At 39.9% G+C, this 17875-nt stretch overlaps 4 protein-coding genes across 5 annotated transcripts in view; 3 read left to right on the top strand and 1 right to left on the bottom strand.

Moving 5' to 3' along the window:
- The first annotated feature begins 2250 nt into the window (after positions 1-2250).
- Positions 2251-3429, top strand: LOC117989071 (lipase 1-like). Its single transcript, XM_034976373.2, has one exon. The coding sequence runs from the start codon at positions 2251-2253 to the stop codon at positions 3427-3429; it is 1179 nt and encodes a 392-aa protein (XP_034832264.1).
- Positions 3430-6211: 2782 nt separating this feature from the next.
- Positions 6212-9390, top strand: LOC117989070 (lipase member K-like). Its single transcript, XM_069503465.1, is given in 4 exon segments — positions 6212-6223; positions 7326-7407; positions 7496-8356; positions 8359-9390. Coding segments are annotated over 4 exon segments (1182 nt in total). The 3' UTR covers positions 8586-9390.
- A 1295-nt stretch (positions 9391-10685) lies between these two features.
- Positions 10686-17875, bottom strand: part of LOC117988759 (cationic amino acid transporter 2-like) — a 46411-nt gene continuing 39221 nt past the window's right edge. The window contains exons 14-15 of one of the 2 annotated variants that reach the window (XM_069503623.1): positions 11686-13147; positions 10686-11443 (exon numbers count right to left, since the gene is read on the bottom strand). In XM_069503623.1, the coding sequence (XP_069359724.1) occupies positions 13008-13147 (140 nt within the window). In that variant the 3' untranslated portion in view covers positions 10686-11443; positions 11686-13007. The remainder of the gene's footprint in view (positions 11444-11685; positions 13148-17875) is intronic. The other variant, XM_034975939.2, reaches the window with a different exon arrangement.
- Positions 14284-17531, top strand: LOC138403330 (uncharacterized). The gene is made up of 2 exons (XM_069503464.1): positions 14284-15492; positions 16293-17531. Exons 1-2 carry the CDS (start codon positions 14284-14286, stop codon positions 17529-17531), a joined length of 2448 nt encoding a protein of 815 aa, XP_069359565.1.

Genomic DNA, 17875 nt, shown 5'->3' with positions numbered 1-17875 from the left:
TGATTTTCTGAGATCGAAAGTACCTACGTAGGTACCAACCAACTAAGCTTTTTTTTGACGCTGAGAAATGCGTTTACGCCCCCCCCGTCTCCCCCCCCCCCCGTCCCTTCCTCTGAAAGCCAGCTAGCTAACCAGCTGGAGGGAAGGTATGTGGGACTCGCCAGCCGAGAGGCGACCGGCGGCGGGCGGGGTGATTAGGTATGTAACTCGCGACAGGCGTAAATCTCGCGATCATTGCTGTCAAAACAGCGGCTAGAGAGAGACAGCAATAGCCACAAAGCAAAATAAGAAGAAGAAGAAGAGAGACAGCAAATGAACTGTCTCATTGCTGTCTCGTTGCTGTCGCTACTGCAACTTTTTACGTAATCACCCCGTAGCGGCACTCCTGCGCTCCGGCGGTCATAGGAACACCGGAGCAATCAACCGCGACCCAGCCGACGATATCGAATCTAGGATTGTTCGAGATTAAAGCGAGTATACTCACATCACTGCGCTACTATGGTCGATACTCAATAGTTTCAAATTCAATACAGCATTGCACCAAGGTTGATTAGCATATAGGCCACGTGTGGTCAGTAAAAATTAGCAACTTATCAATAATTTTATTTTTATAAAAGAACATCACAATCCAGAAATGTCTATTTTGTAATATCTAAGTAAAGTCTAACAGTTTAGATATTTCCTAGTTTGTTAAATACAGTTCAAACATTGCTTACCTAGAAGAACCAGAGTAACCGACATAGCTCAGCGGGTTGCGAAGCTAAAGCGGCAATGGGCATGGCACATAGTTCGAAAAACCGATGGTAGAAATATGTGCCCTCGCCTTCGGCTCGGGTTGATAAACATCTCGGATAAAATGGCTTGTTTTATTACCTTGTTGTACAATCTACTGTTATAGACCTACCTAGATACAATTTAAGCTGCAATTTAATTTAGATATACAGAGACCTGTAATCTGTAGCTGTGATAGCCTAGTGGTTAGGACGTCTGCCTTCTAATCGGAGGTTGGGGGTTTGATCCCGGCCACGCACGTCTAACTTTTCGGAATTATGTGCGTTTTAAGAAATTAAATGTCACTTGCTTCAACGGTGAAAGAAACCTGCACGCCAAAGAGTTCTCCATAATGTTCTCAAAGGTTCTCAGAGGAGGAATCCACACAATGCCAGCGTGGTAGACTATGGCCAAAAACCCTTCTCTCTGAGAGGAAACCCGTGCTCTGTAGTGAGCCGGCGATGGGTTGATCATGATGATCCGATGATACAGAAATCTAGCAAACCACAGTCACTGATATTAGTATTAGCTTAGATCAGGTAATCATTAAATTTCATTGAGTTTGATTGGCTAATTTTCAATTGAGAATCAAACTACGTTTGTATGAAGAGCGCTGCCGAGCTGGTGAGCGCGGTGGGAAAACTTCTCTTAAATAATATTAGCGTATCTAATTAATCAAATTAGCAGTTTATTACCTAAATAATATTCAAAGATTGTAGGGTTCCACAAACACACTATCCATACGAAAACCCGACCAAATTACTTGCTACCTATCTGTTGATTGAATTAGACGGCTCAGTTTGTTGTGGGCTTCTTCTTAGGCCAGAGTGCATTTGGAACCCTCGTAGCTTTGATTTGTCGTCAGTAAAGATTTATCACCATTGTCATCCACTTCTATTTAGTTATTAAACCTTATTTTTAACCGACTCCCAAGAAGGAGGTGGTTCTCAACTCAGCCAGTTTTTTTTTAATTTACATTTTAAAACAATTTTGAATAAACATTTTGATTTTGAGTTTGTATGAAACTATGTCCTTTTACATTGATTTTATGCTACATGATGCCCGCGACTTCGTCCGCGCGGATTTAGGTTTTTAAAATCCCGTGGGAACTCATTGATTTTCCGGGATAAAAAGTAGCAAATGTCCTTCCCTAGGATGCAAATATCTCTGTGCCAAATTTGGTCAAAATCGGTTCAACGGATGGGCCGTGAAGAGCTAGCAGACAGACAGACCGACTGACACACTTTCGCATTTATAATATTAAAATACAGTATATTCATAGATAAAGCATATCAGCTCTTTACCATCTTAAAAATATTGTGCGGAACATCTTGAATGTCATTTTTATTGTTATTAGATAAAATTTAAACGCAAAAACCTTCGCACATGCGTTCAAACTATTATTGAAATCTATTTAGCGATCAGTCGTAGCTATTTTCAGGATAATAACACTTGTGCTCGAAATTTTTTACTCAAAAAATGAAATTTATTGATCTAAGTGCTTGTGTAGTGATTTTCAGTCAGTTAGTGTCGACTTCTTCACCAGAAATTGACGCCGAAGATGCTAAATTGTATTTTGAAGAATTGGCCATCAAATACGGACACCCTGCCCGGAAATATGAAGTTATTACTGAAGATGGTTATATACTCGCCTTGTACAATCTACCAGGTAGTAAAGAGATACCAGTGTTGCTCATGCATGGAGTGTTCGGGACCTCGGATATATGGATGCTTAGAGGGAATATCTCTCTACCGATAGCTTTAGCAAATTCTGGGTACGACGTTTGGGTAGGCAACAGTAGAGGGAACAGGTATTCCAGACGCCATCTCTACCTCGATCCTGACCATGACCCAGCTTTTTGGAGCTTTTCCTTCCACGAGATGGGAGTCTACGACTTATCAGCCATCATTGATACAGTTATCCAAAAAACTGGTGTAAAGCGAATCAATACGATAGGCCATTCCCTGGGTACCACTTTATTCTTCGTCCTAGGCTCCATCAGGCCGGAGTACAATGCAAGAATAAACGTTTTCACTGCACTAGCTCCTATTTGCTATTTGAACCATATCCAACCACTTTCAAGCACGATTGCGAAATTCGTTCCCGTATTAGGAAAAATATTGAATAAGTTAAACATGTACGAAGTGTTTGACGAACCAACAAGGAGTATCGTGGGGCAGTTTTGTACTTTACCAAATGTAGGATACAAAATTTGCGTCGAGGAAGTTTTGTTTACATTTATCGGGAGTGATCCTGAAGAGATTTCTCCCGAATTTGCAAAAATTGTGCTTCCCCATTTTCCTTCGAGTAGTTCCCTGAAGAATGTCATCCATTTGGCACAACTGCATAATCGAAAAGTATTCGCTCAGTATGATTACGGATTCCTGAGGAACAGAAATGTGTATAATTCTTCTGTACCGCCTGAATATAATTTGAAGAAGGTAACTATGCCCGTTGCTTTGACTGTGGGAAGAAATGACAAGTTGTCTGTGGTAGAGGACGTTCAAACTTTGAGGAGGAAGCTGCCAAATGTGGTGAGCTACGAGGAGTCTCCGCGCCAGGAGTTCAACCACTTGGACGATATTTGGGGAGCGCATATGGACATTTATTTATACCCCTATATTTTTAAAATATTGGAACAATATAGTGAGTTCTAGCTTTAATTGTTAATTAATTGTTAATTTGTATTGTTATTTTAAGTGAGGATTAATCAGGCTTTAAGTAAGGCTAGTCCTTATTCGTTGATTTACTGGAGCCTTTACCCTAGTACGTAAAAGTACTAAAACGTGCTTGACTTCTATCTCGCTCATAATTCACGCGAACAAAACATGGCGCGTAGACAACAACCAATAGCGGACGGACACGCGCTATGATTGGCTGAGATATTTCCGCACCATTTAAAAATAAGATTTCTGCACAGGTACATCGGCGTGACTTACAAAAGTGGTTTAACTAAAGTCAGAGCAACAACATGCGACAACACATGCCGCACGCTACAAATCGAAACATTAATTTTGTAAAATTATCCACACAAAAAAAGCAGAAATATTAACTATTTACCGTTTCCGATTAAAATTTTAAAATCTAGATATTTGGAACAGTACCTACCTACTGATGTGGGTTTTTTTTCAAAGAAATTGTATCCAATCGTGTTTTTATCTCACGTCATACCTACACGACGAATTTAGATTATATTCGATTTAATATATTTACATTATCACGGAAAATTATTTATCAATTTTCGCACTTAGATAAGTACAATCGTTTGCTATTGCAATTTAACTGGAACTTCAGAGCCTCGATAGCTCAACGGTTTTTTTTAAATAGAGATAGCGAGCAAAGGAGCACGCGGGTCACCTGATGTTAAGTGATTACCGCCGCCCATGAACATTTGCAGCACCAGAGGAACCGCCGATGCGTTGCCGGCCTTTTAGGAATTTGTTGGTCCGCCCCTTGAATAACCCCATGTTGTAATCTAGTGGGAACACCGCCGATGGGAGTTGGTTCCACAGTTTGCATGTGCGTGGAAAGAAGGATCTGGCGCAGCGGACGGTCAAAGTGCACCAGATACCAAGGTGGTGAGGGTGAAATTCCTTACGGTCGCGCGCGGTACGGTTGTAGAAAAATGAACCCACCCTGGGTTGATGATGATGATGGTTAAAGGAGCGGACTGAAAACCGAAAGGTCGCCGGTTCAAATCCCACCCGTTGCACTAATTATAGTTGTGCCCACTTATAGCACAAGCTTTACGCTTAATTGGAGGGGAAAGGGGAATATTTGTCACCAATAAACCTGGCTAATATTCTTTTTTAAAAAATGATCAAGATCAACAGCGCCGATATTTACAGGTGTTTTTTCACGGAAAGACATTTTTAGGGCTCTGTACCTCAAAAGGAAAAAAGGGACCCTTATAGGATCACTTTGTTGTCTGTCTGTCCGTCGTGTCTGTCAAGAAAACCTATAGGGTAGGTACCTACTTCCCGTTGACCTAGAATCATGAAATTTGGTAGGTAGGTAGCTCTTATTATAGCACAAGTAAAGAAAAGTTTTTCGCAACAGAAACAGCTCAAACTGTCTAGGATTTTTCGCAACAGATAATGACGATTAATTAACGAATTTCGATCCAGCTTTGATTAATTATCTTAATCCAACTCAGCCCACTACTGAGAACGGAACTCGTCTCAAGATCTCGTCTCGGTCAGGTACGGATCGGTAGACTTCACACAGCTTTTGAGAACGTTATGGTTAAGAATGCAGGTTTCCGCACGATGTTTTCCTTTATCGTTAACGTAAGTGATATAATTTAATTGCTTGTATTAGGTAGGTAGATATCTTCGAAATTTTAGAGGTAGGTACAGTACGCGGCAGAAAATAATGTACATCGGCCTTAAGAATGACATTTCGGCTTTGAAGAGCGTTGTCTCTGTCACTCATATCTATATGCCGTTTGGTCGGTCTTAACGACAGAGACAATGCTCTACAAATCCGCTATCTCTTTCTAAAGGTCGATGTACATTATTTTCTGCCGCGTACTGTATGTGCTTGAATCGTATTCTTAACCACTGGGCTATCGCCGCTTTTTAATTGATATTATACTTACCTAATTGCTACATAATTATAATGTAAGTAAATAAAGTAAATATTTCCGCCTCAAGAATGAATCATACTTAATAATATTATATAGTCCGTACAAAATGACTCCTCTCGCGCCATTTTAACTCTATGGGTCAACTAGCATGGTAAAAGTACGGTTCAACTAAAAAAACAGGCCAAGTGCGAGTCAGATTCGCGCAACAAGGGTCCCGTACTCGGGTATTTTTTCCACATTTTGCACGATAAATCAAAAACTAGAATGTACAGGCAAAGCCCTTTCATATGATACCCCACTTGATATAGTTATCTTACTTTGAAAATAACAATAATTTTTTCATGAACATAATGTTTTAATTATTTCTAAGTAAGTTCCTTTACTTGTAATTACCTACCTGCCAAATTGCATGATTCTAGGCCAACGGGAAGAACCCTATAGGTTTTGTTGACAGACGCGGACGGACAGACAGACAAACAGACAGACAGACAACGAAGTGACCCTTTATAGGGTCCCTTTTTTCCTTTTGAGGTACGGAACCCTAATAAGGACTAAAATCGTACTTTTGACATGACATATGACACAAAAAGTTAAAATGGCGCGTGAGGAGTTAAATTTTACGCGTTATATGCACGTTGCACATAACTGGTTCATTTCAAGGACTGTCTTTTATTCCCTTACTGTATATACCTACCTACTATAAATAGGTATTTTGAATATGTCCCTATAATCCGATATCTATATTTCCGCAAATTAAGGGCCAAACCACACAATATTAAAAAAAAAATACCTAACAATACTTATAGCATCAGAGATTAAGCGACTGCATCCATGCCTGAGAGTTCTTCATAATGTGCTCAAAGGTGTGTGCCAATCCGCATTTGGCCAGCGTGGTGAACCGTGGCCTAAACCATTCTCATTCTTAGAGGAGACCCGTGCTCAGTAGTGAGGCTGCGATGGGTTGGTGATGATGATCCGTGCTGCATCGCGTTTTGGCAACTTGTATAAGTTGAGCGTGGTACTCGTAGGTGCCACAGAATGCTTTTCAATTTTTAGGGTTCCGTACATTAAAAGGAAATACGGAACCCTTATAGGATCACTTTGTTGTCTGTCTGTCTGTCTGTCAAGACACCTACAGAGTACTTCCCGTTGACCTAGAATCATGAAATTTGGCAGGTAGGTAGGTCTCATAGCAGACATAAGGGGAAAAATCTGAATACCGTGAATATGTGGTTACATCACACAAAAAAAATTAAATTGTGGTCATGAATAAATATTATTATAAACTTGTGAGTCTTAGTAACCGACTTTACCAGAGGCGTCTCTAGCCCTTGTGGCGCCCGTGTGCAACCAGTACCCTGGCGCCCTCTAGTCTAGTAGGAGCAGGGTCAAAATGGAATACTAACAGTTATATTTTCAAACGGAAATTCGGATGCAAATGGTGCAATTTTAAATGATGATTTTAAATGATGACGGCGTCGGTCATAACACGAGCGCAGGGTCTTTGAGAGCGCCGGCATCGACGCATCTTTGGACGTGTCGTATTAGAGGGCGCTCGGCGGCGCCCCCTTTGACCTGGCGCCCGTGTGCGCCGCACACCCTGCACCATAGGTAAAGACGCCTCTGGACTTTACATGAAATGTTTTTGGTGGAATCCTACTAATATTATAAATGAGAAAGTGTGGATGTTTGGATGTTTGTTACTCAATCATACAAAAACTACCAGACGGATTTGGCTGAAATTTGGAATGGAGATAGATTATACCCTGGATTAATACATAGGCTACTTTTTATCCCGGAAAATCAAAGCGTTCCCGCGGGATTTTGAAATACGTAAATCCACACGTAAGTCGCGGACATCAGCTAGTTTAATAATATTTTGTGTGCTTTGCCCCTTTTAGATATATCATATTATTTAGTTACTTACTTACAGATCTTTATACGCAAGTCAGTTGAATAACTTAGTCAACCGTAACCGGTAGTGATAAAAAATGTAAAAATATTCGCCATGCTCAATGCAAAGGTCGCACGTTTAACTCAAAACTAGGTGTGTTTTATATAAAAAATGTTAATAAATTATTTCACTATTGTTATCATAATATTAAGTCAAATTATTCCGATTTTAACTTTACCAGAAGACGCGAAATTATTTTTTACGGATCTGTCGTCTAAATACGGGCATCCAGCAGAAAAATACGATGTGGTCACCGACGATGGATACATACTTACACTTTATCGTTTGCCTGGTAAAAGTAAGCTTCCAGTTTTACTAATGCATGGACTGTTTAGCACCGCCGATTCTTGGATACTTAGAGGCAATACATCATTGCCTATAACTCTCGCTAACTCTGGCTACGACGTTTGGATAGGCAATTGTCGAGGGAATACGTATTCCAGAAAACATATCCACTTAAACCCGAATTCAAGAAAATTCTGGAAGTTTACATTCCATGAACTAGCCATCTACGATTTGAGAGCTATAATTGACACTGTACTGGACAAAACTGGAGCAAAAAAACTCAACGCAATCGGACATTCTTTGGGAAACACAATCTTCTACGTCCTAGGCTCCACCATAACAGAGTACAACGAAAAAATTAACTTACTTATAGCACTATCACCTATATGCTACTTGCATAACGTTCCATCCCCTGTGAAGAATATTTTGGATTTGGCACCAGTTTTTAAAGAGTTAAGAAAACAGTATTACGTCAACACGGTCTTCGGACCTGGCTTAATCAAGCAATTGCTAGAAAAAATCTGTGCAATACCAGTTTACGGCTACATCATATGTGTCGAAAACCTACTTTTTTCTTTTACTGGATTTAATAGAGAGGAATTGGGACCAGATTTCTTGCCAATACTGATTTCTCACTTCCCATCGAGCAGTTCTTTAAAAAATTTGCTCCATCTTGCGCAAGTTTATAATAGAAGAAAATTCGCAAATATGATCATGGATTTGCAAAAATTATTAGTTTATAACTCTTCAAAACCACCGCTTATGACTTGGAAAAAGTAAAAATGCCTATAGCTTTAATATCGGCGAAAAATGACAGATTATCGTCATTGAAAGATGTAGAAATATTAAGAGGAAGATTGACTAATATTGTGAGTGATTTGGTGATTCCTTTGGACAAGTTTAACCATGTAGATTATATTTGGGGCGAGCGGACTAATTTGTATCTACACCCGTACATTTTAAGGGAGTTAGAAAAGTATTCTTGATTTTTAAGCCTTTAGTACACCAACGCAATCGCACGTTGACGACCTCCCTGGCGCAGTGGTGAGCGCTGTGGTCTTATTAGTGGGAGGTCCTGGGTTCGATTCCTGGCAGGGGTTTGGAATTTTATAATTTCTAAATTTCTGGTGTGGTCTGGTGGGAGGCTTCGGCCGTGGCTAGTTACCACCCTACCGGCAAAGCCGTGCCGCCAAGCGATTTAGCGTTCCGGTACGATGCCGTGTAGAAACCAAAGGGTAATAAAAACTGCCATACCCCTTCCAGGTTAGCCCGCTATCATCTTAGACTGCATCATCACTTACCATCAGGTGAGATTGCAGTCAAGGGCTAACATGTATCTGAATAAAAAAAAATAAAAAAACGTGCAGTGCAGTAATGTAGGTGTGCACTGTGCAGTAGGTACGTGGTAAATGGTATAGTATGCATCAGTGTGCTAAAAGCGTTTTATTGATAAGCCTCATTTATGCTAGAGCAACAAAGTGCGACAGTGCGGCATGCCACAGGGGTGCTTGGTACAATAATTTTAATGTAGCAAATATCGTCGTCGATGCTTAAAGATGCAAAAGTAATGTTTCTATATGTAGCATGCCGCATTGTCGCATGCTCCAGCCGCCAGCGTGAAACAGTAGGGAAGTGAATTATATATTTGGGAAGTGAACAATACGAAAAACGTAAAATTGTAAATATGTAACATTATTGTATTAATAATTAGAGTCAAAATAATAAAGCGGAATACATTTAAAAGCATTTTATTTTCTTATAGCATAACATTATTATAATACATGATTTCAAATAATTATGTAATTTCTATTTACTAATTATAAATATATACTGTTAAAAAATAAGTACATGAATCCTCAAATCCTTCTTAAGAAGTAAAAAAATACATTAATTTCACTGCAAACTCTTACAACAAGAATCTATTCTTCCACATGCGACATTGCGGCATGCAACAAATGGATACGCAACATGCGGCATTGTTTTTTATGCCGAAACAACAACGTGCGTTTTACGGTACGACATTCAGTCTGCTGACGATTCTTGCTATATTTTAAATTATTAAACAATGCAGTCATCTGGCATGCCTCAATGTAGCAAGTAAAACGGTCTTAAGCGACACGCTTTGCGCTGCTTCGAGTAAACGTCCTATAGGTATGCCGTGCATAGTGCGCCGTCGCTTACGCGTTTTGCGAGAAGCGAATTTTCTACTTTTTAAGTCACATAAGGAAAAGTAGATTTTTTGTAGAGGTTTGCCAAAAATGCACTTCTAATGGCAGTAAACATGGCTTTAAAGTTAAATTGATAGCACTAGTGCGATTTTTGCAGTTTTTTTAAAGTCCACTTTACTAACTAGGACTTTTATATAATAATATGACTTTGTATGTAGAAAACTTAAAAACTAATAGCATAGATTGACAAAATAATTCAACATAATATAAACTGTCCTTATTTAATTATAATTTGATATTGAGTTGTGCGAAACAAATTCAAAAATAAGTTAATCTCTACATTAATTCTAGATTTTTTTCGAATCAGCGTAATGTTTTAAGCTTCTATTAATTTTAATAAACGACTGAATATTATTTGAGTGTCTTTACCTAGTAATTTTGTAAAAATTAAAAACAAATCTTACGTCATTATATTTTAATTTATCTACTTTGTATCTGTAGCACGATGTGTTACGGTGGATTTTACCTGCTACGGGGACGGCCTTTTTATATGGGAGTGACAAAATAAAAAGAACTTGAAGGACACTAACACCTAATTGTCGAATATTTTATAGCGCACTTTATAAGCACGACTTTTAACATAACCATAAAATAGCACACAAAAAATCTCACAGCCTAAACAATACGTACACATTGAAAAAAACTTACTTCCGCCAATCATAATATAATAAAAAGTGTGAAATATAATACGTAGGTACTCACATATTTAATAAAACATAACTACGTCAATCATACCTAATAATAATAATAAAAACAAGCCAAGTGCGAGTCAGACTCGCGCACCGAGGGTTCCGTAATATAGTCGTATTTTTACGACATTTTGCACGATAAATCAAAAGCAATTGTGCATAAAAATTATTAAATAAAAAATAAAATAAAACATAGGGATGAACGATCAGCGACTATGAAGTTTGGACCATGGTGGCTTTGGGAGATAACATGTAACAAAGACGTATAAAATCTTTCGTCAAAGTATAAAGTCTATTTTTTTATATTTTCTTCGGAATAGTATTAGAAATAACGTCATGCATTGCCAGACATAGTATCGCGGCAACCCCCTGCCAGACATCCAAGGGTTTCGCTGATCGTTCCTCCTTGTGTTGGGGGACAACGCACATAGAAATCGGCAAAGACGTGCCGCCAAGCGATTTAGCGTTCCGGTACGTTGCCGTGTAGAAACCAAAGGAGTATGAGTTTTTATAAAAACTGCCATACCCCTTCCAGGTTAGCCTGCTACCATTTAAGACTGCATCATCACTTACCACCAGGTGAAATTGCAGTCAAGGGCTAACTTGTAAGTTGTATCTGAATAAAAGAGAAACTTTCAACTTTTATAAAATAACGAAGGTCTGGCCCTCATGGGCTCTTAGCCCATAAGTAATTTGGAGAACTTCATAGGACACGATTTTCGTTCTAAATAGCCGTTCCATACATTTTATTCAATTTAAAACCGGTATGTAGAGAGCCTTAAGATAAGGGCGCTTACATACTCACACTTGCTAAATCACACATAAAATACGAATTATAAAAATACAATACTTGTAAGTATCACAACTATTAACTAATACTTTGGCGATACATCTAGGAACGTGAGGAGATTCTATGTTACTGACAAACTATTATGTTTTTTTTTTTTTTTTTTTTTTCTTCTGGCTTTACACAGATGATTAGCCAATGTCAGGTTTGTTATTTATTAATTACCAAGACCTATAAGCAAGAATATATATATATACCCAGTGGCGTGCAGGTCATAGAGGCATAAATGCACTGCTTACCCCAGTTGTAATAGCTCAATGCAAATTTTACATTATGACCTGCCAGTAAACAGGTTCCCCTAACTAATGCCTACTCTGGCTACAAACCCTGTGCACGCCACTGTATATACCTATAGGTAAGCCAGAATATACAGGGTGTAATTAGGACGCTGACGAACACTTAGCTCTATTATTTATCAATCCAATATCAATACCATTTGCCTTGTAGTTTTAGTGATTTAGTGTTTTTCAAACCAGCAATGTCCCGCCTCGTTGCGAACGTTGCGTAGATAGGTGCTGCGTCACCATTGACAGGTGTCGCGGGGTCAGGTGTTTTATTTGCAAAACATTGAAATACAGTTTTTTTTTGTTTTTTTTCGCGTTTTCGCGCACAAAACGTTTTGCGTCATCATTCCTCATACGTATGGCTAAGGTTTAGAATACTCTTCCACGATATGTTTCCTACCAATTACAACCCGGGTATCTTTAAAACAAGAGTGAATAATCATCTTCTAGGTAAACGCGTCCCATCTTAGGCCACATCATCACTTACCCTCAGGTGTGATTGTGGTCAAGCGTATACCGATAATGAATTTAAAAAAAATTATTTCGTGTTATTTTGTTGGTAATCATCAGTACTACAAGTCCCGCAAATTGCTAATGCGCGTGGCCTCCATTTTAGTGACGCCAGCACTAGACTGAAGTTTCGAGCTGATGGTATATTTTTATTTCGGCTGACGTCAAAACGAGATTCGTCATTTCGATGTTAATGAGACATGGTTCCAGCGCAATAGCAATTTGCGGGATTTATATCAACTGTCTTATTTTGCTAGCGTTCTAGTAACATCCTGTATAATAAGCAAGAACAGACGAGACGGATTAGCGTAACCGGTCATCTGTCTGAGAATGTTAAACGCCATTAAACGCAGAATCCATACTATTATTATAAACGCTAAAGTGTGTGTGTCTGTCTGTCTGCTAGCTTTTCACAGCCCATCCGTTCAACCGATTTTGATAAAATTTGGTACAGAGATAGCTTGCATCCCGGGGAAGGACATAGGCTTATAGACTTTTTATCCCAGAAATTCAAAGATTTGGAACGATGAGGCTGGCATGTAGGTCACCTATAAAATACCCTTAATAATGAAAAAAAAAAACTTATTACTGAACTGATTTGCCCACGCCTTCGTCTTGTATGGTTTTAAACGGGATATAAGACAGTAATGCTATATTAGGACTGACAACCAATCTTCCACATCTGTTGCTGTCCGTGCTGTGTCGTGCCGTCAGCCTAGGGCATGCTGCAGACCCTCGTCTTGTATGGGTCTCCTCAAATACTGGATATAAAAGACACTATAGTGCTACTAGGACTGACCAGCTCCCTGTCCTCCACATCTGCTGCAGTCGTCCCTGCTGTGTCGTGCCGTCAGCCGAGGGCGTGCTGCAGGTTGTGCTGCAGCAGCGCGGTCTGGCTGTCGTTGTGCAGCTCCGCCAGCTGGACTGAGTCCAGGGTCTTGCGGCGCTCCGAGCTATGCCAAGCACCATAGGTAATGTAGATGAGCAGGCCTGAAACAACCGACACATCTGTTACTACTGGTTCGCTCGGTACAAAGAACTTGTACCACGGACTTGGAGTACAATCATCATCATCATGATCAACCCATTACGGGCTCACTACAGAGCACGGGTCTTCTCTTAGAGTGAGAAGGGTTTTGGCCATAGTCTACCTCGCTGGCCAAGTGCAGATTGGTAGACTTCACACACCTTTAAGAACATTGTAGAGAACTCTCAGGCATGCAGGTTTCCTCACGATGTCACCCGCGCCTGCCATCACCGGGTTAGCACGGGGGCTGTGCGGGTGTGTGGGGCGTTTCCTCCCCGATTGCCATCTCGACTTGTCGCACACTATAATTACGTACGCTTGTGCGCACATTCGATTACTCGTATTTTGAGTTTGACGGATGCGTATGAATACGAATCAAGCGAGTGCGCAATATACGAATCGAATACGAAAGAGTGCACAAACACCCTAAACCTTTAAAACATGTTCGAATATACTGTTTTGAATATAGATTGAAATTTGAAATTAATTGCCAAGTAAATTGCCTTGTATTAATTATGTCTAGGTTAAGTTTTACTTGCAGTTTCGCTCGTCTTTTTTAGAAAAGCCGAGTTCTTATAATATGCACCTACTTGCTATAAGGGTCACAGGAGTTCTTTGCATGGTAATAAATAAACTATTACTTACAGCAATTCTATTTAGTGTTAAAAAAATGTACATACCTACTCCCATTTTGGAGTACACTAGCTTATGCTCGCGACTTTCGCGTGGACTACACAAATTTCGAACCCCTATTTTACCCCCGCAGGAGTTGAATTTTCAAAAATCCTTTCTTAGCGGATGTCTACGTCATAATAGCTATCTGCATGCCAAATTTCAGCCCGATTCGTCCAATAGTTTGAGCTGTGTGTTGGTAGATCAGTCAGTCAGTCACCTTTTCCTTTTATATATTTAGAAGATAAAAAGGTGAGCTATCTATCGCGATAATAGAAAATGGTTAGTTATAAAAAGCTAATTAAAAAGTAATTTAGCTTTTTTTTTTTTACACGAACGTTTGTTGTATAAAATGTCTCAATACATTTTAATTACTATAGTCTACTGTCAATAAGACACCAACGAGTATTTTCATGGTCTAACTAAAATGTCTGCAATACCAAATGTTTACTTGCACTTAATAACACTTGTGACAATATCACATCATCTTAATGACGCACAGTTATTGCCTCCAATCAAACCTCCGCCGGAAAACGCTTATCTGGACTTTATCGGTCTCGCCAACAGGTACGGGTTTCAGCCTTTACAGCACGAAGTCACCACAGACGACGGGTACATCCTCACGCTCTTCCATATACCTGGCAGAAGCAAATACCCTGTGTTACTAGTACACGGTGTACTTGACACATCGGATACTTGGCTGCTAAGAGGAGAGAACTCCTTAGGAGTAACACTAGCGAACGAAGGCTACGACGTCTGGTTCGCAAACTCAAGAGGCAACAGGTACTCAAGAAGACACGTCTCTCTCGATCCAGACAACGACACAGCATACTGGAACTTCAGCTTTCACGAAATGGGGTACTACGATCTCCCCGCGATCATAGACAGAATCTTGAATGAAACACAGAAACCCAGCGTAACTGCTATAGGACATTCCAGAGGGAATCTAATGTTCTACATCCTCGGCGCCACAAGGCCGGAGTACAACTCCAAGGTGAACGTGATGATATCGCTGGCACCGATCTGTCACTTGACTAACACTAAACCTCCCGTGATGACACTGTTGCAAGCACTACCAACTATCTATCAATTATTCGACAGCCTCGACCTTGGAATCACGGAATTTTTAGGTTTCAACAGCACTAGCACAAAGTTGATTCGAGCTTATTGTACGTATCCCGTAATCGGCAACGAGTTGTGTCTGAATACTTTAGTTTTTCCATTATTTGGATTCGACCCGAAGGAGCTTGAGCCGTCTTTCGTCAATGTATTCATATACCACTTTCCTGCGGGTACTTCTTGGATGGACATCTTGCACTTTGCGCAGCTGACAGGAAAGGATTTTGCGCAGTTCGATTATGGAACCGCTCAGAACTTTTTAGTGTACAACTCTCCAGTTCCGCCAATGTATAACCTGACGCTGGCTACGATGCCGTTCGCTCTGTTGGCTGGGAGGAACGACCGTTTGTCGACGCTCCCGGACGTGGCGACACTGAGGAGTCAGCTGCCGAATGTGGTGGACTACACAGTCAATCGGCGCGCTTTGCTCAACCACGCGGATGATATCTGGGGAAGACACGTGCGTGACTATCTGTTTCCTGATATATTTCGAGTGTTGGAACAGTACAACCAAGTTTAAGTTAAATTGAGTCATTTAGTTAAGTGGGCCGCTACAATTGATGTAAGAAAAATAAAAATTAAAAAAACTTAACAAGGGACAGGATTGATGAATAAATATTTTATGATTTATCAAGCCTTCTACATAGTGGTATGAAATCGCCGTGACGACCACTGAGAAAATGATTTTATGTTTTAACTAGCTGACCCGCCCCGGCTTCGCGATGGAATTTAGAAAATCGGCGTGGGGGTAGAATTTTCAAAAATTCTGAAATAGGTACCTACCTACGTATTTATTTCTTTTGTAACCGAAAACCTAAATATCAATTTTCATAGAAATAACTTTCATCCCTTATTTAATCCCCTTGGCAGTAGAATTTTCAAAAATAGTGAAATACATCATTTTTATTCTTAACCGAAAGCCTGTATACCAATTTTCAGCGATGTAACTTCAAAAATTATATTAGACTTTCATTCAAACTTCCATCCCCTATTTACCCCCCTTAGGGGTGGAAATTCAAAAAAATATTTCTTAGTGGTTACCTGCTCTTTACAAAGAACACACCCTCCAAATTTCATGTCTCTAAGACCAGCCGTTTAGGCTGTGCGTTGATATATAAGTCAGTCAGTCAGTCAGTCAGTCAGTCAGTCAGTCAGTCAGTCAGTCAGTCAATCAGTCAGTCAGTCAGGACTTTGAATTTTATATATATAGACACGATGATTTGACTAATGAACTGTGACTCTGATATATAAACAGAAAACCGTGTATATAAATATAAATTTAAAACGTGTTATATAAAAATAATCAAATACATTTAGTATTTGATTATGAGATTAGAAAAGATGACGGCACGGAACGTGCCGAGTTTTATTTTAATAATTTCATTAATTCCGCTCTTGAAATTTAACCTTGTATTCGCCAAAATTCTACCGACGCTTACTACGGAACTCCCAGAAGACGCTACGTTGAATTTTACTGAACTCGCAAGAAAATATGGGTATCCGTCCGAAACATACCAAGTGGAAACTCAAGATGGATACCTCCTGGAGCTTTACAATCTTCCGGGCAAAGGTCGGATACCAATCCTGCTGATGCACGGTTTCTTAGACTCGTCGGACACTTGGATAATACGGGGAGAAGATTCTCTCGCAATCAATTTAGCCAATAACGGCTACGACGTGTGGCTCGGCAACACTAGAGGCAACAGGTATTCGTGCAAGCATACCGAGCTGGATTCAAGAGACAAACAGTTTTGGCAGTTTAACGTCCACGAACTCGGGTATTACGATCTACCCGCGATTATAGACAAAGTGCTGCTCGAAACGGGTGCGGAAGATCTAACAGCTATCGGACATTCTCAAGGAAATGCCATATTCTACATCCTCGGTTCCACTCGCCCGGAATACAATAAGAAAGTTAACTTGTTGATAGCGCTGGCGCCTATATGCTTCATGCACCATACTCCCATACCAGTATATATATATTTAAAATTATCACCAGTGCTTGGAGTAATTTCCAGAACACTGGGCATTTACGATCTCCTAAGGCACGACGGTTTCGCGAGTGAATTGTTCAGAAAAATTTGTTCTCACCCACTGTTTAGTTATACGGTATGCGCAAAATTGATTATTTTCCCGATAATTGGATTCGATACTCCTGAACTCGATGCCGAGTTCTTTAAGGTGGTAATCCATCACCACCCTGCTGGAACATCTTGGATGAACTTCGAACACTTCGGGCAGATCGGCACCACCAATAGGTTTGCCCGTTTCGATTATGGAGTCCTTGGTAATCTTCGGGAGTATAATTCGACAACGCCACCTTCATACGAACTGAAGAAGGTTACTATGCGTGTTGCTCTGTTCGCAGGAAGAAATGACCCTCTGTCGGACTTAAAAGATGTGGAAATTCTAAGGGATTATCTGCCCAACTATGTGGAGTACTTCGTAAATCCTCGGAAACAATTAAATCACGGTGACCATGTATGGGGTGCACATATGAAAAAATATTTGTTTCCTTATATTTATGATACGCTAAATCGGTTTGTTAATAATTAATTATCCATAAAATATTTAACTTTGTTTTTTTTAAAGTCAATATGATTCATGTTTCCCTTTCCCCTGCAACCGATTAAATAAAACCGGTCAAGGGCGAATCGGATTCACACACGAAGGGATCCGTATCATCGTACAAGAAATACCTAACCCATTTCGTTTTTTTATATTTGTTGTTAAAGCGGTAATAGAAATACACAGTGTGAAAATATCAAATCTCTGCCTACTAATGTTCATGAGATACAGCCCGCTGACAGACAAACAGACGGACTGACAGACGGACGGACAGCAGAGAATTAGTAATAGGGTCCCGTTTGGCACCCTTCGGGTACGGAACCCTCAAATAT

This window comes from Maniola hyperantus, chromosome 15 (genome assembly GCF_902806685.2).
Source record: "Maniola hyperantus chromosome 15, iAphHyp1.2, whole genome shotgun sequence".
In the NCBI taxonomy this organism is placed as follows: domain Eukaryota; kingdom Metazoa; phylum Arthropoda; class Insecta; order Lepidoptera; family Nymphalidae; genus Maniola; species Maniola hyperantus.
The sequence above is the reverse complement of the archived record's forward strand: the minus strand, read 5'-3'. Positions and strand labels throughout refer to the sequence as shown.